The sequence below is a fragment of the Streptopelia decaocto genome (genome assembly GCF_964273445.1).
Source record: "Streptopelia decaocto genome assembly, chromosome: 1".
Lineage (NCBI taxonomy): Eukaryota > Metazoa > Chordata > Aves > Columbiformes > Columbidae > Streptopelia > Streptopelia decaocto.
This window is the reverse complement of record NC_138663.1, coordinates 37,999,281-38,025,978: the sequence shown is the minus strand read 5'-3', so window position 1 is coordinate 38,025,978 and position 26,698 is coordinate 37,999,281. Positions and strand designations below refer to the sequence as shown.

The 26,698-nt window shown below is 38.9% G+C and overlaps 1 protein-coding gene across 3 annotated transcripts; it reads left to right on the top strand.

Moving 5' to 3' along the window:
- The first annotated feature begins 196 nt into the window (after positions 1–196).
- On the top strand, positions 197–26,480 carry MDM1 (Mdm1 nuclear protein). 3 transcript variants are annotated; one of them, XM_082055557.1, is made up of 15 exons: positions 197–546; positions 1,048–1,153; positions 3,465–3,823; positions 4,264–4,398; positions 6,435–6,578; positions 8,608–8,741; positions 10,854–10,953; positions 15,679–15,717; positions 16,089–16,264; positions 17,684–17,962; positions 20,203–20,351; positions 20,471–20,601; positions 21,525–21,783; positions 22,836–22,904; positions 25,147–26,480. In XM_082055557.1, exons 1-15 carry the CDS (start codon positions 529–531, stop codon positions 25,251–25,253), a joined length of 2,205 nt encoding a protein of 734 aa, XP_081911683.1. In that variant the 5' UTR covers positions 197–528; the 3' UTR covers positions 25,254–26,480. The 3 variants fall into 3 exon arrangements, with proteins under 3 accessions (XP_081911683.1, XP_081911684.1, XP_081911682.1); XM_082055556.1 differs by having other exon boundaries at positions 198–546; positions 6,435–6,590; XM_082055558.1 differs by lacking the exon at positions 15,679–15,717 and having other exon boundaries at positions 6,435–6,590.
- Positions 26,481–26,698: the final 218 nt, after the last annotated feature.

Below are 26,698 nucleotides of genomic sequence, written 5' to 3'. Positions count from 1 at the left end.
GTGAGGTGGCAAAGGAGGACCGGCAGCTGCCACACCATCGGACACGCTCCAGACAGGCAAGAGAGCTTTTTTTTTTCCTTTCTGTAAACTGGTTTTGTACTAACTTAAAGCTGTGAGTGCGGCCGTGTGGTGGGTTTTGTTTTTTTAACCAGGTGTCCAGTATTCCCCTGGCCTTATGCTCCATTAGCACCAAGTGGCCCGCACCACTGACTGAGAGGGATTCACACACCTCCCCGCCGTCCCTCCCCATATACACTGCACCACCGACACAGTGCCGCTACCCTACCACAGGGCGGGGAAAAGCCGCCTAATTCGGATAACGCGGCAGCGCCGGCCGCTCAACATGGCCCCCGCGGGCACGGCCGTGAGGGGAAGCGGCGGCAGCCCCTCCCGCCCCCGCTGGGCGGCCGCCGCGCAGGCGCCTGGTGAGGCGAGAGGAGGCGGCCCGGGCTGAGGCGGGCCGGTCCGGCCGCTCTGCTAGGGCAGCGACGGCGTTGACGGCCGGGGCCCGGCAGCCCGCGCTCCGCCATGCCCGTGCGCTTCAGGGTGAGGCGGCGCTGGGCTGCGGGGCCGCGGCGGGGCGGGGGGTGTGTGCCCCGGTGGGCCGGGCGCTGAGCGGGCGGAGCCCCGGGCCTGGGGGCGGCGGGCCCGGCCGGCCCCTGCAGCCGGCAGGAGGGGGGGATGCGCCGTTTGTGGGGTGCCAGCGGCGAAGCTGGAAAAGGGAGACCTTTGTGCTGAGGAGCACCGGCTAATAAACACAAAAAGGAGTTCACTCGTGTGGGTGACAGGGTTCAGGCTGTGTTCGTTCCTGAAACTTTATACACTTAAATATATAAAGTCCTTTTGCATATTTTTTTGGTGCATGATCTTACTCCGTGCTTAGCAGTCAAGTAGCTTTTGCTCTTTGCTGGGGGTGGGTTTGGAAGATGCAGAGCAACCTGCCAGCCCAGCCAACTCCTTGTTGGTGTTTGTCCCCTTGGAGACCTGTTACCAACAGGAGCAGGACGAGCACCCGTCATTTGACACACACCTCTCTGTTTGCTGCAGGGGCTGAGTGAATATAAGAGAAACTTCAAATGGAAAACCCCAGAGTTTTGTAGCCCGTCCCCACAGCAGAAATCCTTGTGGGCAGGACTTCGGTCGGATCAGTTAGGTAAGCATTCCTGAAAGCTGCTCCCTTTGATTGCAAACCTCAGCGCTGTCCAAGCTGTCCCTGGTAAGGATGAGCCTGGGCAGCATTATGCCTAGAGAGTTTTGCTGTGATTGAGTATATGGCCACAGTGAATTGGTAATGTTTGCTGTTCGTGTGCTTTATACAGTTAAAGTTATATTGCTGGTCATCATTTAGAGTATGTTTTTGAATGCCGTATTCTTTCTGGCTACACTGAAACTTTCTTCTAACGCTAGTGGTATGTATATAAAACCTGAAAAATATGTGGTGTCTGACATGTGGCATAAGCTGAGTCCCAAACACGAGGCACAGATGCAGTGTTAAGCCCTACAGGATGTGTAAAAAGGAGCCATTAGGTTACCTGTGGTGGATGGAAACGGTAAGTAAAATTCCGTATTTAAGAGACTTGGGCAAGGTTTAACTAACAGGGAGAGCTAGCTGAAAAAAAAAGATAAGCATTAAATGGAAAAGTTTTTGGTGCTATAGTCTAGGAGTTAGGGGTTGTAGACATTATCATGGCAGGAAAATGTGGGGTTGGGAAGTAGAAGACAAAGGAAATATCATCTGGATTGAAAGGTCCATAGGAAGTTGAGGAGTAAGCTGGAGTGCAATGACAACTGCAGTGCTTTGAAAAGGAGCAGTATAAAATAGGAATTATTGTAGTGGCACAAGGTAGATTAACAAAATGGTGCAATTCAGTACAACCACGCTATGCAGTCTGCGTAATTAAGAGTCCAGTATATTCATTATATTCCTACAATATGATAAGTGTTCTAAATTACAGTCTAATAATTAAGCACAGGCCACTGGGAGAAGGATTTGTTTTTGGCTGAGGTGCTAGACATTTTAATAAATAATTTAATCTTGCTAAAGATTATGCTTTATATATATTACTGCTTTCTTCCATTACTGCCAAATATATATTTCTTTAACCTTGTTTTTCCTAACACATGGATCTGTGTATGGGTACCTGTACTGAAGACTAAACACTCAAACATCCAAACATGTTAACTTACTTTAAAAATTGTAACCTATGCATCTTTTCCAGTCAAACTAAACTGCAAATTTTACAAGACTTGCAATAAAGTCACGAGTTAGCAGTAGAGCAGTTTCTCCTTCTCCTCACGTTGTAGCAGTGTTTGTGTGCGTGCTTGGTGTAGTTTACCTACATCTTTGTGTTTATTTTCACTCCCACCAGTTTTCTGGCCATTTAACCACCAACATCTTCAAATGTTGCTCTTGACACCTCATAGGACTTGCAGATTGTTATTGATAATTCACTTATGGTTCTTCCTGTTGAAATACATAATTGGTAGTTTTAAGAATGACTTGAAAAATCACCACAAAAATTTAATAGCTGCTGATGCTTGGAGTTCCTTTCTGCTACTTTTCCAGTGTTTTTCCACTGGAATTATTTCCTGTCATCTGTATGTGTAGTTGGACATCCAGACATTCGGTGTACCTTTCCCCATAGATTGTTCTGTCTTTCTACTTTGCCTTTTTTCATGAGATAGGAGATTCTCTCTCCTAGAAAGTGTTTCTTTCAGCCAGTCAGGGGCCTTCACTTATTTTTCTGTTGCAGTTGAGCACTTTGCAATTAGATTAGAATTTCCTGCTTTAAATGTGTTCAGTCATTCAGTCCTCTTCTTAAAATGGTGAGGTAATTTTATTTCCATTTGCATGTGTAAAGGCCAGCAATTCTTTAAAATAACTGAATACTTGGTTTTATTACATAGTCTTTTTACAATTTGGGAAATGTTTTGGTGTTCGCACACTAAAAGGTCACCAGCTATCTGAGCTGATTTTAAATCACAGTTGTATTAGATGGATAGGGATCTGTCACTGTCCTGTCACAATCGGTGAGAACCTGTTCAGCAAGGTGTGTTGTGTGTGTGATGAAAAGTGTTTGTGGCATAACCAACTGCAGATTGGTTATTCTGTATCTCTGTTAACCACAGTCTTTTCACTGTGTTGATTCTGTTGTTGTTGTTAATCTCCCAGAATCAAGTTGCAAAAGATTGTCCCGTGGCCATATTTGCTTTATAGGGTTTTATCCAACATGGTCCTGGAGCACTATGTTTCCATCTTTCTTTAGTGGAAATGTAAGGCATTTGCAGATAGAAGACAGGGTTTCATAGCTGTGGCCATAATTCGTAGCTTGCCATTGCTCAAATATTCTGAAATAGTTTTTTCTAATGATCAGTTGTATGATAAGCTTGCAGTCTGTTCTTGTAATAGCATGATAGTATGTCTTCAGTAGGATGTTTTGGTAAACCTAATATGTCTTTTTCAGGAATCACAAGAGAACCAAATTTCATTTCCAAGAGAAGGGTGCCTCACCATCATCCACAGATTTCAAAATCCTTTGAATGGACAGCAGATTGTGATTTGAATGACGCACTTGAAACTGAAGCTCTTAGGACTGCAGAGTTGCACACAGACCACAACAACAATGATGTGAATCAGGAAAAACTTGAAACATCAGAACCCAGACTCCCCCCAAAAGTTCGGTCACATTCAGTAGATTCTGTAGGTGAAACAGCTCTTGCCCTTGCAGAAAACAGCATGAAGAGATCAACCTCTGCAGCACCACTAAATCAAAGTAAAGCATTTACATCTCCAAAAAAGGAATTAGAAAAAATGGGTAATGGGGTAAGGGAAGATTTTTTTTTTAATTGACCACTATAAAAATTACTGATCTGATACTTGGAGTAATTTAATGCACATACATCAGCCTCTGATGTCTATTTCTGTCCTTAGTTCTGTGTTTTGATATTCTATTATTTTAGCTTCTCTGTTAGGAGAACAGCACTTTTGAGACCAGATTTTGGTTCCACTTGGTCAACAGGAATTTGTCCTTCATGTGCCATTACTATTGATTTCAGTAAAAGGAGGATTTAGCCAATAATATATAGACTTTTGGGGGTTGTTTGCTGTAATGAGAAAATGCATTCATTTAATTCATACAACCAAAACCCAAACCATTAGTCTGAAAGTGTGCATTGAAAAATATCTGACTTGCAAAACATTGTAGGAAAGGGAAAAATTGTTGGTTTTTAATTTTTTTTTAAATTTATTTTTTATGTTGTCAGCTTCACAGAGTCATTCAGAAGAAAACAGGCATGAATATTTCACGTTCAAATACTTTCCTCAGAAATTCTGAATATCAAAGCCAATTTGTTTGGAAGAGTCCTCATGAAAAGTCACCAATACTTGCAGCTGAACAGGTAACTTTAAAGAATCCAAAAAGTAAATGAATACTTTCTTTTATGTGTCAGTACGATTGCTTACCTTCCAAGATTTCCTTTCTTCCTCTTTTGATGGTAGAGTGACAAACTTGAAGGTTGTTACGTGATTTTTTTTTCTCTCAATATACAAAACTCAGTGTAATTAGATTTGTTTCCCCTGTGATTAGTTTGGTCAGGTCTAATTACTCGTTCTCCTTATCCCTGGTTGTATTCCGTCCTTTCTAACTGGACCATTTTCTTCTGTTTGCATTAATTTTCCGTAGGAGCTGTAAGATCCTGCTCAATGTTACTTTTCATTTTTATCATTTTTATGTTATCTAGTATATAGCTAATCAACAGATGAATGTTCAGGTGTTCTGTATTGTAACAACATGTCTTGCCACTGAAATCATTCAGGTTTCACTATTTATTCTCATGATCTTTTATGGGTTACCACAATTTCGTAGTCTCCGTCTCTGTGCGTTCTTCTGAGCCCTAAGGTGCATCTCTGTAGTGTGTTTTCTTTGATGAGAACTGCTTATATTTGAAAGTGGAGTCTTCTGATTTTAAGATACTTTTGTGGCATTTTAATACATCTCATGAGTTTTTGGACTTTGTAGGATTAGAAATGCTGTTTTTAATCAGACTATAAAGAGTAACTCTTTGAGACAGCTTTGTGTTTTCAATTCATTGTTACTGGGATCAGGACTTGGGACACTCGGTCCATCTTTTGGTCATTTCACAGGAAAAAAATAGGCACTTCTGCTTTTATTTTGTCTTCACTAGAAGCATAGATGTTACTGGGATGAGTACAGATGATGCACTCTCTGTTTTCACACACAGGTAGCTGATTTGTTCAGTAATAGGTTTCAGAGGCAATAAATGTTGATAACTAGGATCAAACACTATTGCATATTTTTCTGTTGGAATGCCAACAGGTGACTTACTGCAAGATATTTGTTTCCCAGCAGTCCCTCATCCAGTGAAAATTCACTGATATGTGTGATAAGAGTACAGAAGCTAAAGAACCATTTGAGGAAGAGGCGGGTCCCAGAAAGTCACCTTATGGAAATTTTCATGGAGAATTCAATTTGATACTAATAGAAATCAGTTTGATAATTTAAGTATTGATGCTTGTGAACGTTGTGCTATTTCAGAAGAAAGACTGTGAAATCTAAAATAAAAAACTTTTTTTTTTTTGCAGCTTATACAGAATAAGAAGGGATAAGAATAAGTCTACAGGCAATATAAATCCTCAGAGAAATAGAGAAAAATCTACAGGTGTATAAACGTTTGCACTTCTAAACTAAGATTAGAATTTCATCATAAAAGTTACATTAATAAACTGATGTTCTTTTGATTGCTGTGGATATGATGGACAATACCCTTCAATTGAAGAGATTCTGTGAAAATATTGAAGTTATCCAAGTTAGGTTATAAGTCAGACCTAAACTCTCATAGCAAAGCTGGAGAATTTGCCTGTGACACATGGCATGGTCTTTTAGTTCAGACCCCCATGAGGAGATGATACCTGACCACATATTAGGCAAATTCTCTACCTTGGTTTATAGTGCAGTATTGATCGGAAAATAGCGGATAGCTCAAATTAGCCAAGCTCTAAGCATCCAGTTCTGAAACACAGAAGAGTTATCTGTTATTTATGTCATGGACACATACTGAGGACTCATAGGGAAGTTTTATGGCATACATGTTAGAAAATATGATCCTATGTGCAACTCTGAAGGTGAACTGTCTTCCCAAGTAAACAAAGACTCTGTTAGTGAACTTCAGTAAGAACAGTGTTTGATGACAGATTGAACTGTGTCCGACTCTGTTACTTACAAATGTATTTTTGTCAGATTATGTTTCTCTTCAATTTGTTCTAGAAGTTAATTAGTCTGCACATGCTTTATTTGTACACATTTGTCTTTCTGCTCATAGGTGAGTGTATTTGCATGAATTGGTTAACTGATTTTGAATATTAAGCCTCAAGGTAGGCAAATCACACTCTCTTTTTTTGTTTTCTTCCACTCAAGGTTATTTGCAACACAAGCAAATCCATACCGCCATTTAAATCTTCTGCAATTACTTCTGAAACTGCATATGAGAGAAATTTCAAAGGTTCTCCTCCTGTTAAGGATCCACAAGAGAGAGATGGTTTGGAAGAGAAAGAATTTCCGGTTTGTGAACAAGTAAATATTTCCCTAAAAGAAGAGCATTAGTATACTTCTATAATTGTTATTATTCTTGTCTGTAATACAGAGGTATGTTTATTTTGAAATTTTTTAGTTATATTTCAGAGTTGTTACTGATGACACTGGACTCAGTAGTGGTTTTGGTATAAAAGACTGAAAATAACTATATGCTCTCTTTGATCTTAGGGCATTCTGTAGTGAGTTCTGTAGTTTCTGTGTGGATTTGTTCAGTTTACAGTGACATCTTAAGTGTGGGGTTTGTTTGTTGTTGTGTTTTTTTGCTTTTTTTTCCTTCTTAGATTGAAACTTTGCTTTTAGGCATTAGGATAGTTTCTGAAATCTGAATCTCCAATTTGTATTCTCATTGGTACCACTGTAGTCTTTTGGTGTGCAGGAGGGCTGGATGGGAGGTGTGGAGCTTTTTGGATCTCATAAATCAGATATAGTGTGAATTAAAAAAAACCTAATTTGATGTATGGATGCCACAGTTGGAATTGATTTTCAGCCAATAGTTGTTATTTGAAGAAATATGGAAGAAGGGTTACAATTCATTTCCTTTTGCCTTGATAAGTTGAAAGGTAAGTAATTGTATTTAGCACAGGGCTGTAACAGGGCGTTGTGTAGCCTGTGTAGACTCTTCGTTCAAAACATTACAATGTATTTTATGAAAGTTATTTGGCTATCTGAACTTTGGTCTTGCTATTGCTTGAACAAAGTTAAGTGGATTTTTAGGAAACATGGCTATGGCCATGTTACCAGATACGCATAATGAAATGGAATTGTTTCAGGCTGAGACCTTCTAAAAATAGATGAGAGCAATTTAGACCACATGACAGCTAACCTATTTTGCAAGGTGGATGTATGAATGTCTATTTTTATAGCAAGCTGCCAAGTGTAGTGTTGTCTCAATTCCTCCAGGTTAGCTAACCTTCCTTCAGATAGAAGGACTGCATATGAGGCTGTCAGTACCCATTTTGGTTCCTTGATAAAACAGAAGGAGCCGTTGTCAGACAACACGTTCACTAGGACCATTACTGAGCAAAATGCATACTTAACATGGAGACCCTGCAGCTCAGTTTGAGCCATTGGGACTTTTGAGGTTCTTAAAGATGATTGTTGGCTTGGAGGCTTTATAATTTAGAACTCACAGCTGCCCAGTGCTTTAAATCTCATCTGGGAATGAGGAATTTTATGTCCCCTTTTGCCTCTTTTAGCAGATGTAAAGAAAGCCTGAAAGGCATGAGGCTTTCAGGAAGCATTTCTTTGTTTTTAATGTTGGAAATTCAGGTTATGTTATCCCAAGGGAGCTAATAGAGTGATGGAAGAGAAGGCATGAGAAGGGAATTTTTGTGAAAGTGTCTAAACCACTTTTTGGTTATACTGACATCTCTGATTAATATCTTGAAAAGGTTTTGGGGGTTTTGGTGGGCTATTTTTTTCTTTCCTTTTTTTCTTGAATTCGAGTAATATCTGTGAAGATTTATAGCAGAATCAGAAATCATGGATGCAGTTTCTGAGAGGACAAAATAAGTGGGAAAAATATCTTTGATGTGAAAAATGAACAAGTCATTGCGACCCTTTATAAGCCATAGTGGCAGCAAATTAAAAAATTCCCTTTTGGTTTATTATAAACTGGTTTATATTGCTTGAGTGTAAAGCTAAGAGTTTTAATTTTTTTTATTTATTACTAATTCCAGAAATATATGTGTTAGATCTTGCACAACTCAGGTTAGAATGCACAGATATTGTATTATTTTATTTCTGTGTTTCACATTGAATTCATTTTGTAAAGCATACGAAATGAATCATCTAACTAACTGAATGTTGCACTCAGAATCTTAGGTTGGGCTTTTTGCTAGTTTATTTTTGTATTAACAAAGGAGTGTAATATTCTGGTTTGTATTAAATATACGAAACAGTTAACACTAAAATAAAATTAACTTTTTGCAAAAATTTGATGTCAATTGTCAGATTGTTAGCTAATGTGGTATTTTTAAAATTATTTTTGCCTTAGAATAAGAGGGAAGAACCATTTCAAAAGCCAGCAGAAGATGCAGCAAAACAAGGGAGATCAGAACAGAAACATCCTAAACAAAAAAATAAGCAACATATCAGTCCAAAGCCCCTCTCTTTACATACAAGTCGTGGGTATGTATAAAATAGGAAAACCTCGTGAATAGGTGTACCTAATATGTAGAATGGTGGACCACAGACCTTTAACCACACCATGGCAGCCCTGGAATTGAGCTTCCTATGGGTGCATCTAAACCTGGTGTTAATTTCCATCCCCTTCTCTGGGCAGCAGAAGTGGAAGCTTTGTTACCACACTTCTCCAGTTGAACCTTCTGATGCAATAATAATATTATTAATAAATTTAATGTGAATGGAATTAAATTGATGGAGTGCTCCTACTAAGTGCTCAGTGAGTGCTTTGGAAGTTGCAGTCTACTCTCAAACTGCTCTCCTGTGTGCTTAATCCCTGTGTTAAAACTGTGATGATTGTACTTGATGTCTGTTTTTTCTACTCCGTACCACCATCTCTCCAAGAGTAGCAAAAACAAACGTGTGAGTTAAAGGGAAGTGAATCTGTCCCATTTAGGGTAACCTGAAAAGCTTGAAATGAAGTTCTGTGTTACTGAGGGCTCTCCAAGTGTCTTTTTCTTCTGCCATGTACCTAACATTGCAGGAACTGAACTCATGTTTTCATTTTCTACACATCTGAGATGTGCCAAGAGAAATAAAGGTTTAGAATGGATGTAGGTTTTAGAATTCATAAATTAATCCATTTCTGTTGTCTTTGTGTTTAATGTATGTCCCAGTGATTGCTTTCATTCACATGACTTTCTGGCAGTGTATTAACCTATTAGATTAAAGGTGGGAGAGGAGACTTAGCTAGGTCTGAATGCTGTTGGATATTGGGAGATAATTAGAAAGTGATCACCCAAAGTACTATGAAATAAAATTGCTTTATGAAAAAGCGAGTGGATATAATGTAGTTAAAACCTTTAACTCTTTGGTTTTCATAACTCTTTGTAGTAGATTTTAGTCAATTTTGCAGTGAGTAAAATTCTTGATAATTTGCTATGACTTTTTTCATTCAAGGACAAATTTTTGCCTCTTATGCCTTCAGTGTGTTATCACAAGGCAAAAGATTCCAATACAGTCACTGGGCAAATAACTGTCAAAAGGTGCAAGTTCTCAATATGCAGACAGAACTGTCACTTTGTGTGCAACCAGCATTGCATGGCCTGTTTTTGCAGCAGAATGACTAGGATCAAGACACAGCAGTGATTTGGGTTTTGAACTAATCCATTAGTTTTACAACCAAAACTGGAGGAATTCTATCAAAGAAAGGACCATATGGAAAGAAATTTTGAATATAAAGAGGTTTTTTTGCCTTGGTATTTTTCTTTTTACAAGGTGTATTTTATTCTCTGACTTCAGGCTTTTATGATCTATTTCTGAAGAAGGGCTGAAAAAGAGGGCTTTTTCGCCCAATGCTGAATGCATGAAAATCAAGTTAGTAGTGTTCTGAAGCAAGATTAAAATCAAAAACCTCTTTAGATTTAAGCTGATAAATCCAAAATTCAGTGCTTAAGGACTTGAAGTATTGCTTATTGCCTGCTTTATGTTAGATGATGTTAATTTTTCTGTGTATGTATGTGTGTGGCAGAAGGGGAAATGAATCCATCTTTTTGAGTACTGAGGCCTTTTGAAGGTCAAAAGGAGTAGGACATAGTTAGATGTATTTTACTGACTGTTGTTCTAGCAATCAGATGTTTCTGGCCCCAAAAGTTCACCCCACCCGTATGCAGAGCACCTTTAGAGAGAAGTTCATAGGAGGAAATGTCTTGGACATATTGGTGCCAAACCAGGCATTTTTACTTAAACACAGCTTCATCAATGACTTAAACCAGGGTGCTTCACTTTGCACTGAAGTAATTGAGGCTTATGTGTATTGTGGTCTGCTCATTTGGTTGTCAGGGCAAAAGCTTCTAGCAGAAGAGTTGTGAGGAAAAAGCAACAGGAGTAACTACTTGAAGAACCACCAGCTGTGAATGAGCTTTTTCACAGCTTGCCTAGTTGTGTTGGTATGGATGAGCTGTGTTTCAAAGCATGTGTTTTTCACATCTCAGCCTGGCATTTGAGTACAAGTATCATTGTTGATACAACTTTAAAAGTGCTCTTAAAAAGTATTCTGGTTATCAAGCTTTGTTCTTTCTGTCTTTTTTTTTCCTCTCCTCATTCTTGATTTCTTAGGAAGATGAACACTGAATATAGGTCAAAATTTTTGTCTCCAGCCCAGTATTTCTACAAAGATGGAGTTTGGTCTCGTATCAGGAGTAAAGTTCCCAACCAGGTTAGTGGTCTTAAAAAACCTGAAGCCTGAGTATGCATTATATTTTGATTTTTATATTAAAAACAACTTTGACTTGTGGTTGTTTATAAGATACAGGTTTGAGATTGTAATGCTGATGACTCAAGCTCCCAAAGGTGAGTATACAAAGAAGATTACATTCTGACAAGCCAGTGTAATATATATTAAGGAAAAAAAAAGAGACAGTATGACTTACAATATACTAATGTGACATGCAAAGTGAGAGAGGAGCTTTGCTCCCCTTACAAATCAGAATAATCCAAAACAGTCTCTTAGAGCAGATAAACATAGCGCTGATGTTCAGCTGAGTTGTAACAAGCATATTTTTCAAAATGTGGAATTGGGTGACAGAAGATTCCAAGGAGATAAAAGGAAAAGACCAGGTCAGCTTGATAGCTGAGATCAGTTTATTAGCTTGCTGTGCTGAATCCATTCAAAGCAGTAAGCTGAATTCAGTCATACACAGTACAAAAATAAGAGTTTCTCTTGGAACTTTCAGCCAATCTAATTATTTTCATGTAGTTTATACAGTAACTGTGAAAAGTATTATACTGTATAGGAATTCATTTGACAGAACTCTGAAAATGCTGACCAGCTTCAGGACCATAGCATTTCTGAGCAGGATTATTGAGTATGGTTTCCTAAGTTAGTCAAGTAAATCAAAACCATTAACAGTGTGCTAAGAAACTGCTGGAGCTAGTTTTGCAACTGCCAGATTTCACTGAAGTGACTTAGGCTTCTCCCAGCTGAGAAAGGGAGCCTTCACGAGACACTTTGTGTTGCTAAATTTGTGGCAAATACTTGGAAATATGTATGGCCCTAGGGTCTATTGGGCTTTGAGATCTTGCAAATGATGTTCTCTGGGAATTGCAGGAGTAGTGTGGTAGCAGTTTTCTGTTTTCTTACTGGACTTAATCTAGCAAGTTATTTTATGTCTCTTTTTAGGCAAAAAGAAATTAATATATATGAAATAGTGAATGTGAACTATGTCTCAAAGTTTAAAGTATATCTTAGTTTGAGATAATTAATCAGGTTTTGTGTATGCATGCATGAGATAATCCATTCTGTGAATACCTCCTCATGAGGATATTAGTGGACTAAAACAAGCAATATTTTTATTTTTACATGTATTGATGCATGTATTAGACTTAGTCTTACCATCACTAAGGCTGTGATCTAAACTCTTGCACGCAGTCTGACTGTAAGCAGTGTACAGAATGTATCCATGGAATATTATGTCATTTTTTGGTGTGTAAGGCTTTTGTCTGGAGACTGGATGTTGCATGAGTAGCATTGGAAACAGCTGGGAGCAGTGCTCAGTTTCAAGAGGAGCTGACTGGGAGGCAAATAAAGGGAACAGGACACGTTGCCTCTGAGTAGGTTTTGTTTGCAGCACAGGCAAACAGCACAGGGAGGAGTTGCTGCGGTGGAGTCAAGGGAGGGAATGAGGAGGCTGCAAGGGGAGGATGGGTGTTCTGCTTTACCAGGCAGGATCCTTTTTGGTTTGTGTTTGAGAGATGCAGGAAGGACATATATGCTGCATTTAATTAGAGCGTATGAGAAACCAAGACATTCCCACACTGTAGAGATGTGTTTTGGATGCATCTGACTTTTCCATGGAGATTTTCTTGCTGACAAGGGAATTGCAGAGGAAACTAGAAAGTAGTCACTTGGGAGTAGGCATGGAGAATTCAAAAAAGAATTATTAGGATTTTTAGGGCCTTCTAAATGAAGTAGCTGGAAGAGCCAAATTCATTTCAAGACTATAATAACGAATGTTGTATTGCTTACAAATGTGCCTAGATTATGTACACATTTTTATGTATGCATACCTACACTAGATACTAGTATGAGTTCATGTAGAACAGACTGTTATAATTGGAATTACCTGAATTTCTTCTCCTTCTATTAGACTTTAAATCACATGGCTGTGACCATGTGTCATAGTTTAACCCCGCCAGCAACTAAGCCCCACACAGCGGCTCGCTCACTCCACTCCCCTGGTGGGATGGGGGAGAGAATCAGAAGGGTGAAAGTGAGAAAATCTATGGGCTAGCATAAGGACAGTCTAATAGGTAAAGCAAAAGCTGTGTGCGCAAGCAAAGCAAAACAAGGGTTTCATTCACCTCTTCCCATGGGTGAAGGGCGAAGGTGTTCAGCTGTCTCCAGGAAAGCCAGGCTCCCTCACGTGTAATGGTGATTTGGGGAGACAAACACCATCACTCTGAATGTGCTGCACTTCCCTCTTCTTTCCCCGGCTTTATACACTGAGCATGGTGTTACATGGTCACTTGGGGTCAGCTGTCCCAGCTGTGTCCCCTTCCAACTTCTTGTGCATACCCAGCCCACTCCCTGGTGGGGTGGGGTGAGAAGCAGAAAAGGCCTTGACTGTGTAAGCACTGCTCAGCAGTAACCAAAACATCTGTGTTATCAACACTGTTTCCAGCACAAATCTAAAACATAGCCCAGTACAAGCTACTCTGAAGAAATTTAACTCTATCCCAGCCAAAACGAATATAGTATATCAAGCTAATTCTGCTAGTAGACAAAAAATAATATTTAGTTTGTGTAAATGTGATGCTGTGCGGGATTTGTTCTGTACGGAGTTTTTTTAAATTTCTTGTTGTCTTGTTAATGTTTTCATATATATCATTGAGGGTTATAACTTTTCAAAAAGAAGTTTATGTGGGTGTAGTGAAAACAAAGAGCAATAACAAAGCTTGGAATTTTCCAGTTTTCAAGACAAGCTGGAAGAAAACCAAGGGTAATTCTTTAAACCTCTGTTACTACAAGAATAAAACTCCTGATAGGCCTGATCCTTGGCCCCACTTTTTTTTTGGGTTGGTTTGTGTTTTTTTTTAAGCATCCATCAATATCTTTGTTCTGAGAACTACAGGATAGCATCCAGCATGGCTAGAATAGTAGGACTGAATGAAATATTTCATTCATGGTTGACACATAGGAAGAATCTGGCCATTTGAGAAATATGTTAATAGTAGAGTAATGCAAGTATGCATAACTTGAAAAAACTGTCAGGCTCCTTTGTTTTATTGTAGAACAACAAAGGTACTTTGTCCATTCACAGTAGAGGCTGCCCAACAGTCCTTTTGGTTTCTACATGATTCCATAGCTGTTCTCATACTAATGCACTGACATGAGGAGAAATGCTGTTCAAACCTCTGCCTCTGATGGGTTGTTGAAACTCAACCCTGCTGAAGGTGTCTACAGAACATCTTTTGTGTATCTGATTATTCGATAAGCTCTGCTGATTCAGTCTGGTTTCTCCCTTAGCTGGGACCACACATGGGTAACTTTAGGTCCAAAGCAGACTTTCTGAAGTTCTGAGCCCAAACAAGTGAAGACCATAATAGAATCCTGATATGACCTTAGCCTGAGTGACTACTCCTAGGCTGCTACCCTACAATAATATATTATTAAGGGTTGCTTTTCAGCAGTCTAATGAAAAAATCTCTTTGAATTATGGTTTTGAAAAATTAATGCGGGCAGTTCATAATCACAGTAGGACTCTCTGGGGCCTTTGTCCTGCTGAGATAATGCTGCCTGCTGAGTCGCTGAAGGATTCAGTTGTCCTTTGTACTTCTTTACAATTCACTGGAGACATAGTATTCTTCCTTCCCCTGCAGTGTCCTGTTGCTCTGGATTTATATTCTTTCTGATGTGACTATCATAATTAATTTTTCATTCTTCTACTCAAAGTGAATAATCCAGTAGATCACTTACACCTCAAACTTTAAACTCTCCTCTTAAAATGACAAGTATATACTTTTAATGGGCTATTAGTTGGAAGTTTAGCGGGTCAAATTGTGGGATATTAGCTCATGTGGGCTAAGTAGATTTCCATCTGCCACATCTAGATGCTTTTAGTGGATTTAGCAGAATTTGGCCCACTTAACTCTGTTCCTTACAGAAAGAATGATAGGAAGTCTAGCATGAAAGAAGACTAAATAAGAAAACTTATGAAAATGTGCCAAAGGAGGTGTCAGTATTAATTTCCTGTGCTTTGACAAAATACTTGTTTCCTGTGAACCATTTTTTAGTGAGCCAGAATTCACACAACAATATTACAAAGTTATTTTTGAACATTTAAGCATAGGAGTTGTTGCTTTTTCCTCCTGCACTTGGTGTTTGGGTCAAGGACACGAGAATGTGAGTGTTGAAATAGTTTTAACCATGAGAGGGCTTATCAGGTTTTTTTAAGGCTAAACCTGATATCTCATTCTTACAGTGACTGATTGCCTAGAAGGAATGATTTTGATATTATGTCTTAGATATAGTAGCACCAAGAGTTCTCATGTAATCATCAGCTCCTCACTGAGATAAGATTAAAATAGCTAGAGATAGTTGCAGTGTTCATAGCATGCAAGCTTGGTGTTATTCATGCACATAGATCTGTTGACTTGAAATAATTATAAGTGAGTGTGTGGTGAATGTATTTTTGAGTGTTAAGGCTCAGAAGTGGGAATTAATTTCCTCAAGTCTTGCAAAAACTGGTGAAATACCAGTGCTGATTTATTTGTTTAACAGGTTTTTATTGAATCTCAGGGAGGCAGCACAGAGCTATGTTGACAGGTTTTGAATATTAAATTTCTTACTTGGACTGAAATGAATTTAGAAGGGTGATAATAACAATACATTGCTGAGAGAAAAGTGAGAAATTTTAAAATAATTCTGTATTCCTCTCTTTAGGCATCTCAAAACACCCTAAATTCCATGTGGTATATGGAGGTTGGTTGCATCTAAGTTTCTGTTTAAGTGTTTGAAGCACTGTGGCTGAGTGCTGATGGAAAAACTAGAATCCAGCTGTAAAATTATTCATAGTGGCTGCATAAGTTTTTGTGCTCTTTGAATAAGTAATTGACAATTTTGCTTTGGCTTCATGGCTCAGACATGCTTACTAAATACACACTTTCGTTATTTTTGCTTTGCTTTTGTTGCACTTACTGCGGCATGCAATGTTTGTGCTGTGGGTGGCCCTGGATTATTAGTAACTTGCCTTTCTCCTTTAGCTACCACTAGCTAATGCAAATACATTATAATATTGTAGCCTATTAGTGGACTTTAAATTGACATACAACTTATGAAACCTTGATATGCAGGTGAGAGAACTTCGAGAAAGAGCAAAAGCTTACAGGCAACAAGTAGAGGGAACACACTTCTCCCGATACCATCTCAATCAGATCCTGTCTGATAATAACAGTCTTTGGGATGTGTCTTCAAATTCCAGTTCAGAAGAAGGCATCAGCAACAACATCAGAGCACTAGATCTTGCTGGGTAAGGTTGACGTTCCTGCCTATTATTCTGCAGCTTTGAAACAGAGCAAAATGCTGAATATATGCTTAGCATAGCTGTGAGATCTTGGACATTTGACTGTATTCAAGATGTCATTAGACATAGTGCTCAATAATCTCATCTAGGCTCCCTTTCCCCATGAAAGTTTGGACCAGATGACCCTTCCACCCTGGGCTGTTCTGCAGTTCCATGAGTGTAAATTCTCTGGAACAGATGAGGGCATTTACCTTTCACAGATTCATCATTTGATATGTGCTCAAATTGAAAATGAGGCCTGGTAGGGGTCAAGTCTTCTGAAAGAAATGTTACTCCATTGTAATTCTCCACAAATGCATATTTACTATGACAACTTTAGTCTCATCAAGTCTAGAGGAATTTTGCACTGAGTCTTACTGAAGTAGTGTTCTTTGCACTGGAGTGATAGGAAATATGTTTTGCTCACTCAGATTTTTATCTGTGTTCTTGTCAGGATTAATAATCTTGTGGTTGAGTCTTAGACACTGTTTAGTTCTGAACTTAGGAACTGGAATGGTGTACATCCATTTTCTCCTTTCTTTGAAGGCCATCAGAATTGGGAGATATTAAATCCTTTGCTAGGAAAATCCAGAATTAGTGTTTTAGTGAAATGTACAGACAGCTGTTGCTGAAGCAAGAAGTTAAAAAAAATTAAAAAGTAATTTGTGTCTTCTCTGAGATCTATCTGGTATTTAAAACCAGTGCCTTGGATGCCTCTGCAGTCCGTTTCGACTGCTGTGTGCGCACTACTAGTCTTGTGTGTGTGAGAGAGATCTACCCATTTGCATGACTGTGACTCTAATGAGTGTTAGAGAATGACACAGAAAAGAGTATTTATTACACTATAAAGTGTGATATTAAGTACGGCGTAAATTTTTTTGTTTACTAGTTTGTGGTTATTTTGCCTGTGAAATAGAGATCCTCTTACTGATCTAATTTCTGTGCTCCAGGCAAATTTGCATTGATTTATGTGAGCAGTTGAAAGTTTAAGACTATCAAGACTTGTGACTAAATACGAATCTTCTAACTGCTCGGCTTTCAAAATTGTGCCATCAGACAGTCTCTATGCACGGAGCTTGTTATTTTTGAGCACTTCTGATAATCTAACTTGTTATTTAAATTGGAAGTAGAGCTCTAATTTTACATTACATTTTTGGAAATGGTAATCCAGAAGGAGTTTTCATAGAATCTAGTATGAAAATGGGTTGTGCATGAACATCAGTTAAAACTTCAATAGAAATTTAACCATACAACATGTTGACTGACACTTTTTAGTACCTGAACTGTACTTTTGGCAGAGGGCTGAACTGAATGAATATGTTCTATATAGACACAAGTATATCATGCAAATCAATGGTATGAAACACTGCTTGCTTTGTTACCTAGAGTTTCTGAAAAAGAGACTGCACCAAGCCCCAAAATGCTGCAGCAGCTTGACTCCAGAGAACAGACACAGCAGGACAGCACTGAGAAGAAAGACATGTCAGATGCTTTAACTGTTCCAGTCAAAAGGCGTTTAGCTTGGGGTGAACAGGAAGGAACTGAAGAAAGAGAGAATCAGCAAGCAACAGAAGAGGAAGAAAAACAAAATGAACAGGTTACAGTTGTGGCTCAGGAGTTAGAAGAAAACAATAAGCATGCCAAGGAAGATAAGAAAATTGAAGGGTAAAACTCAACATTCTTGTTATATATATATGTATACAAATGACTCTTTTCTCTAACATTTCAGAAATTTATAGGTTAACTAATTTTTGTTTTAAAGCAGATTTACCTAAGAGGGTCTAAGGTGGTCTGTTTTGAGACAGCATCTGGAATATTGGGTGCAGTTTTGGGCCCCTCAGTTCAAGAAGGACAGGGAACTACTGGAGAGAGTCCAGTGCAAGGCAACAAAGATGATTAAGGGAGTGGAGCATCTCCCTTGTGAGGAAAGGCTGAGGGAGCTGGGTCTCTTTAGCTTGGAGAAGAGGAGACTGAAGGGTGACCTCATTAATGTTTACAGATATATAAAGGGTGAGTGTCAGGAGGATGGAGCCAGGCTCTTCGCAGTGACAACCAATGATAGGACATGGAGCAGTGGGTACAAACTGGAACACAGAAGGTTCCACTTAAATGTCAGAAGAAGCTTCTCAGTGAGGGTGACAGAACACTGGAACAGGCTGCCCAGGGGGGTTGTGGAGTCTCCTACTCTGGAGACATTCGAAACCTGCCTGGACACCTTCCTGTGTAGCCTCATGTAGGTGTTCCTGCTCCGTCAGGGGAATTGGACTGGATGATCTTTTGAGGTCCCTTCCACTCCCTAACATTCTGTGATTCTGTGGTGTGACACTGCTTTTGTTTTTAACAGTATGATAAGGAATGAGAAAGTTTAAGACCTTGAACTGATTGATGGAAATGGATGTATCATTAAGAATACTGTATTTCTAACTTGTAAGACAGAAGTTTGTAGAAGCACGAACAATTCTAATGTTTTTTTTCCCAAACTTTAAAATTTGCAATATGTTCCTCTCAGAACAGACTGTTCATTACACAGCAGCCAAGTGTAGTGAAAATTAAAACTCAGGATTTACTCCAAATGGTCAGCGTAGGATTGATATGACTGAAGGGACAGAATACGTGCTAATCTTGTGCTTAAGCACCTGCTTTCCTTAAAAAAAATCATGGGCCAAGATAAAGGACTTGAGAGAAAAAGTAACTAGCATCCAGTAATCATTGGTGACTATGTTACTGAGCACAGGTAGGAAAAAGGTGGAGGGGTATTCAGAAAGAATGACAGATCAATTCAGTTTGTGTATAATACTGCATTTGACAGTTGAAAGATCCAAATTATATTTAGTTACAGAAGTATCTGGCTTTTTACCATGCACATTTGGCATACTGTTTTTGGTAGAATGATATTTTAGTTTGATAGAGATTTAAATCTGAATAACTTTGGCCCTTGTTACCATACCATCTAAGCATTTTGTATTCCTCATTGGGTTTTATATTTGGTGCTGCAGCACAAATCTAAGGTGAGGAACTGTAATTGTCTCTTTTGGGGATAATATCCTGGATGCAAAACCCAGTCAAAGAAAGGTTGAGATGCTAGGCTCAAATAGAAATTAAATGCAGGCTTTCAAAACTGTCATCCTGAAAACCTTCTTAAGTTTCTGTCTAATTCTAGAGATCTAGTTCATAGATGCATCTCTGACGCTGAAGATTTTCTGTCATCCTGCAATGTGGCTTCGTGTGTCCTGAGATCTGCTCTGGACTTGGCCATGCAGAGTGCAGAGCAGCTTAAGAATGACACGTTACCTAAGCCTCCTTGAGAGCTAGAAATGTCCAGGTGTCCACAGCGCACGTCCAGTCTGCACTGACAGGACGCCTTGCACAGTGTGGGTATGTGGGTACGCTGCCACCACCTCCTTTAGAAGTGCATCTGGAGGAAGAAGACAGAAGTAGCGGTGCTGATTTATTTGATAACCTGGGCGCTAAAGCGGTTACATAAATGTGGGATACTTGGTTTCAGTTCTGCCACATTGACTGAAAAGAGTCAAACCACCTCTGAGGTGGTAACCAGGTTCAAAGTTTTTTTGGATGAGTATCATTTGCAACCCTCCTGTTGGGTCTCTGCTACTGTGCAACAATACAGTCAAGGTTTGTTGGAACAGAGTGAGCCTGAATTTGCAGCTTGAGATTGTTTATGCATTTTATCCAGTTACATAAAAGAATACAGAAACTGAGGCTTGGGGGCTGGAATCCAGGACTCCATATTGCAAGCAGATGTTTTAGCTACAGGGTGTTGGTGTTTTATGGCCTTAACTGTCTTGCCTTAGGCATCTTTGTAGGAATGTAGTAGAAACAAAAAGCTTGAGTGCAAGACTCCTGGGTCCTTAGCTAATACTTTAATCATTTCTTATTTTTTGCAGTGAAGATGCCTTAGTATTGAATTCTTCTGCAGCTGTGTCAGATTCTTCTTCTGTGTCCTCGAGGACAGGTGGCAGACTTCCTACTCCAAAGCTGAGGGCGCTTGGTGGAGCTCGGAGAACTCATCATGATCTCACTACCCCAGCTGTTGGTAAAAACTTCTAAATGCAAAGCAGTATTTCAAGAACTAAAGAAAAAAATACATGTATGCATTAATTTAGTAGGTTATTTAAGGTAGTAAAGCATTTTTCATCTTCTCTGCTACAACAGGAGGTGCGGTTCTTGTGTCTCCCCCTAAATTCAAGTCTTCATCTTCACCACAGAGAACGCGAGGTTTAGGAACAGACCTTTCTTCAGCTAAGCAAGGTGCAAGAGAATCTTCAAAAAGAAGGTCATTCAGGGTGAGCCAGAGAAGAGACTTACCATTATGCCTTTTAGGAATGTGCTTTTTAAGTAGTTGTGAATAATTTAATAATTCTTTTTCTTGAGTTGTCATTTACCATTATAAAATTTTCATCATCTGTGACTAAAAAAGGCTGATTTCTGAATATATAATTTTTTGGGGGGTATCAAGCAAAGGAGACGAGACTATTGGAGTGAGATTGGATGAGCTCAATTTTGTCTTTTTATGCTAAATGCACAGAATCTGTTTAAAAAAAACGCAGTCAGGAGCTGTTGGTTTCCCCATCAACATTTACTGTAGCTTGCCACTGACATAGGGCACAACTCCAGATTCCTTGACTTGAAAGAAGTTTGAGAAGGAGAGGTTGGGTGCCTATGTACAAGACAGGCAAATGTGCTGTAATAGTTTCATTCTCCCTTTATTTTGTGTTTCCTTTACTTTGCAGCTTGCACAGTTATAATACTAAAAGAAAAGTAGAAACATTTAGGAGTTGTTTAACTGTCTTCCTCTCAAAATTGCGGTTTTTATGTCAAGTCATGCTTTGTCTGTGCTCTATGAATACAGTCTAGCATTTGACTGCATACATACATACTATATTAAGTTCTGTAATAGAAGCAGACACAATTGCATGAGAAGTTGGTTTTGTTGGTTTAAAATTTAAGATCACAGTGTTTTGCTGTGAAGAAAATAAACTTTTGGTTTGACTTCATTATTTTACTTTCAGACCATGTTAAACACTTGTTATTAGGAATAGGTTTTATTTAAACTGTCTCACAAGCTTGAAATACTTATTCTCTGGTACGCTCGTGAGAAGTGTAGCAGTGTAAAGCCAACATTTGCTGTGTATGTGAGGATCTGTACTTGAAGGCTGTATATTAGATGTTGTGGTTTTGTGTGTTTTTCCTTTCTATTGTGTTTTAGCCTGATGCGGAAGTGGAAGCAGTTTCACTCCTTACCTCTCCACCTGCTGGGCTGGGAACTTTAGATCCTCTGCCACTTAGGCAGGATCAGTGGCCTCCAAACAAAGTTTCCGATGGGCAAGTTCCTCTTGCTCCAGCCCATCAAGAGCGTTCCTCTACACCTCCTGTGCTGAAGTCAGCCAGAAGCTGCTCCGTGCCTTGCTGGAGTCGCTCTCGTCGTATTCAAGGGACTCTCAAGGATCCAGAATTCCAGCATAATAGTGGGTTTTGTGTATAAACTGTCTATGTTAGAGTGCTGCAGGATGGAAATGGCTACTGTGCAGTGCTGAGCTTGCTGCCTTACAGGCTCTACAAAGAATGTGTTGTTTGTAAACAAAGGGTTTTCTACTAAGTGTTTAGTCTCACTGAGGAAATGTGCACAACTCTTCACCTTAGTTTCAGATTCCACTAATATCGTTGTATTCTAGTGGTCTGTTGTCTAATTCTGCCTTATTAATTTCAATAAGTATTTATTCATTATGAGGATAATTTGGTTTAGCATGAACAGTTGTGATTTTTAATCTTTAGGTTATAACTGGATGCTGTGACACTTTTCCACCAGGAATTACCAACCGTGATGTGTAACTGGGGACCTTTATAATGTGCTATTACTTTGCAGGAGTTGTGGATTTCTGAGAGATAAACTCCTTAAATATTTCTGCAGGATATGGAAACAAAAATCATCTGTAAAATATTATTGGATACCGAGAAAAGCCATTTCTTGGCTGAGGAGGAATTTGCGCTGGAGCATTTCAAATATTTTTAACAGTGTTTAGGGGCACTGGGTCATGAATTTGATAAAGAAAAGAATCCTTCCCCCCTTAGTCGAAGTTTATGTTCTTAAGTCTCCATTCCAGAAAGACTTTCTGTAGGTGCTTAAGGTCCTACCATTCTTGGTCCTTTTACTATAAAGATTAGCTACACTAAAGTAGTATTTCTATTCTAGAATGGAATAAGTAGTTGTCAGGTTAAGTGGGATGGTGAAATCCAGAGATTTGCTTGGAAAGAGGTTAGAGTCGGTGCTGGGCCTTGAGTGCAGTTCACTAAGCAACTTGTAGCATCTGCCAAAGGAAGGTGCCTTGAGAAGCATACAGTGGAGTAAGTTTACCTAAGTGTAGTGTAAGGAGCCTCCTGGAGCTTTTGGTATTTTTGCTATTTATAAGATTCATGTTTTGGAAATAATGTTGAAACATTTTAAAATGTTCTGAAATGAAATATTATCCTTGTGTATTTTGAAATGTTTCAAACCTGTGCCTTTGACTTTTTGTCTTAGGGAATGTTGGCAATCCGAAACCAAGATCTTTCCAGTTACCCCTTCAGGAAAGAAACCATAATGATGAAGGTATTTCTTGTCCCAAAGTATTATTGTATATCATGGGTATATTAGGTAGATTAATTTTAACTTTTGCACTAATGGGAGAGGTTTCTGAATGTGGTAAGTAATACTGGTTTATGTGTTTGCATAAATAACTGCTGCATTGTTTCCTCAAAACAATTTGAAAATGTGTATCCTAGTAATCTGAAGTACGATTCTGAAGGTATAGTCTATTAGGAATAAACCCTTAAATGCATCTGAAAATAGAATACACCATTGTGGCTCAGTGTGGCTACTATAGCTTGCTAAGTTCTATACCTAAAATTGTTTCCTCCCCATACATTCTTTAAACCTTTGTGTTGATAGCAAGAGAAGCAAAGTCCAAAATAGTCACAGCCCAGGTTGCAGCTGCAGTAGCTTTGGATGCAATTTAAAAAGTTACCAAAAATGTTAAGCTAAAGATTTTGCTTGTGAGACTTTGGCACCAGATCTGCAGCATAAAATGATTTATCTGAATTTAGTTTTGTTAAACTTGTTCCTCTGCTCATTGTATTGAGGGTACTTATGGCATCCTGTTGTTCTGATTGCTCTTTTGGCCTTTTTTTTGTTTACTGTAAAGTTACTCTGGGGGAGCAGCCAGTGCACAGCCCACCAGTGCGTCTTCTTGGTCCTTTGTGGGCAAGACACAAATGAAGTCTTTCAGTAATGTGAGTCAGTCAAAGGCACTGTAGTCTCACTAGCTTGAGCTGCTATACATTGTTTCTTAGCATGATATATGAAGTTGAGCTTGGAGTGTTGCTGCGCTAGTTGCAATCACCTGTATTTGGCTTAGATTAGAGTATGGGCAGAGCAAGCCTCTATCTGATGGCAATTTATTTATAGATATACCCCAAAGCAACCAAAAGCTTTTTTTCCTGTACCTCTTAGGCTTGTTTGCTCCTTGGTTTTAACCAAGGTTCAGGCCGATTCTCTGTTTTACTCATTGCAGTTGGCTGGAAAATGTGTGGGTTGTGCAGATGGCTCAGCCAAGCATCTGTTTGTCTACATAAAACATGCAAAATCCTATAGTACTCTGCAGCTTCACATGAGCTTGCTGCACACAGATTAAATGCTGTAGCTGCTGTTTCTTTTTCTTTTTTTTCCTATGAGCTGAGTGATGATGATGAGTGGTGACCTTTTAGAAACAGGTGCAATGTGCCAGCTCACAGATTTTTTGTATACCCATATTTGTTCACGTACATACAAACCTGGGAGTTATTCCAATGACATGCATGTGTGCAGAAGTGCAGTTAGCAGTTTTCTCATACATGGGAATATAGTAATTATGCATAGAGGGTGAGCCTGTTATGGGCACTGTATTTCAAGAATTTAATGCTGAAAAGTTAATTGAAACACTGACAAAGTACAGGTTCTGTTGAGATTGAGTTGTGGAACTTTGTTGTTGTTGTTGGTAGAGGGGGCTGGAAAGTAGTGGCACAGTACTTTTTAATTTATTGCAGTAACATGGGTGTAATTAAGGTTATTTTTCTTAGACAGCATCTTGACAGAGCTGTAGCAACATTTTAATAATGATGTTAAAGACATAGAATGTTATGCTTTACCAGAGAAGCAGAATCCAGGCTGCTTAATTTTAAGAGTGCAGCTGGATGTGAAGTAGACCCTGTATTCAAAAGGTAGACCTTTCAAAAGTACATTTTCAAAGCATGCTCCATGCTGTCTTTGTGTTAAACTTCCTGTTTTCTTCAGAAAACACATTTCTTTTAACAGCTTGTGACACGCTAGCTGGTTTTGGCTCAGAAGGGCTCTTTCGGCAACACAGATACTGATATTTAAGTCATGTTATTCTAAGGTTGACCACTTTGCTAGAAGTGGTGTGTGGCTTTCATGAATTTGAGATTATCAGAGCCTAGTCTGTGCAGAGTTCAGTGGCAGAGGAACAATTTCTGAGGTCTTCTGACACAGGAGCATAAATGCAAAGATGTCTTGGAGAGTTGGGCGATTCCCAGGTGACAGTAGTGATCTCATTCTGGAGTATGTAACTCACCTAAACTTACCTAGCATCCCAGTAGCTTTCTAGTGAGATTCTTTTCCAGCATGTCAGTCACCAAGTAACAGAATTAAAGTGTATTGTGGTACTATTTTAGAATCCACTGTGAAAGAGGGCATTAAAAACATTTGCACTTTCATAGTCTGCCATGAACATCAACTATGTTTTGAAGTGCATATTTAATCTTCCTATTTACTTTCTCCCTTATTGCTTTCCCCACAGATGACAGGCTGTCTCAGATTTCTGCCCGCTCAGCAGCATCTAGCTCACTTGCATCTCAGATACTGGAACGTGCTCAGAAGAGGAAGGATTTCTGGGGCAAGACATAGTCACTACCACCTGTTGTATAGAAACAGTGCTGTAAAATGATTTTTTATAGTTTGTAAAAAAAGTGATTGTAGATATCAAGCAGCATCTTTTCACTTATCACTGTTGTGTCCCAAATTTCAGGACTTGTCATCCCAATTTAAAATGTTAATATTTAAACCAGTGTTGAAAATGTCCTTTATATCTGAGAGTTATGTCTTAATTCACTATGTCACAACAGCCACGTGGGTTTGTTATTTTTTTTTACAGTGGCATTTCTTGAAACTGAGGTGATTAATTTTTTTTTTATGCAACCTGTGTGTTACTTTTGAAAGTATTCTGCTGTAGTCGTACGGTGTGACCTGGGGACAGTATTCAGGGGCAACATCATCATTCACCAGCCACCTCAGCTGCCTGATTTTACCCACCTATCTTAAAGGCAGCTGTGGTATATTTGCTTGTTACTGTATGAAGTGTCAGTACAACACAGTGCTGTAACAAAAGGTTACTTGTACTAGTTACTGCTTTTAACCTGTTACCAAAAATTCTTACTATTTCTTAATGAAGTTTGTCAGATGTACTTATGTGAACATTTTGTGGGTAAGACCCATGTTTAGTGTTAATTTCAACTTCTCTAGATAAAGCAACCTCAGCCACGTTAACCAGTGGCTTTCCCCGGTCCCACTTCAAACTCAGGTATTCAGGCATAGTTGATCTCTTAAACTCAGAAGAATGTTTTTTCTTGACTTTGACATTTTAATTATATCTCCTTCTAGTTGCCTGTTTCTGGGAGACTTGAGCACTGTTATGATTGTCACAGTGAAAAATGTTTGTGATTTATGCTGACAGCTGATTTTATCTTTCCAAGCAATGCAAACAAGTTGAGGTGAAGTAGAGGAAATAGGTGGCTAGCACCCAGTTTGATTCTTCTTGTGTGGCTTCAAGTTTTAATATTATTTCATTTGTAAATTTTATACAAGAACAATTTGAATTTTGTACACGTTTGCTTACATTTCAATTTTGTATACAATTATGTATATGTTTGCTGAAAATTAAAAAAAAAGGTTGTTCGATTTGTTTCTATTCAAGTTATGTCAGATAAATTGGTAGAACCTGTTATGTTGGCACTTGATGTTTAGTTCTTTGTTTCACCTGGTTAGCTGGAACACCTGTGGACTTTTGAAAGACAAGATGTTAGCTCAGAACTGGTCTTTAGAAAGAATAAGTCACTAAACCTAGATGTGTTTACACTTGTAGTCCTGACTGTCTACAGATACTTGGAATCATGACCCAGTGCAGGTAGGTGCTACGTGGGCTGTGAGGCTGCAGTGCCCAGTCCCCAACACATGAGGTGTTGAATGAGTGCAATCCAGCACTGATGTTAGAAAACAGCATCGACTTCTTCCAGAAATTGTGCATTGCAGTAGCTTCCTACCAGTGAAGATGTTTAAAACAAATCTAGGTATGT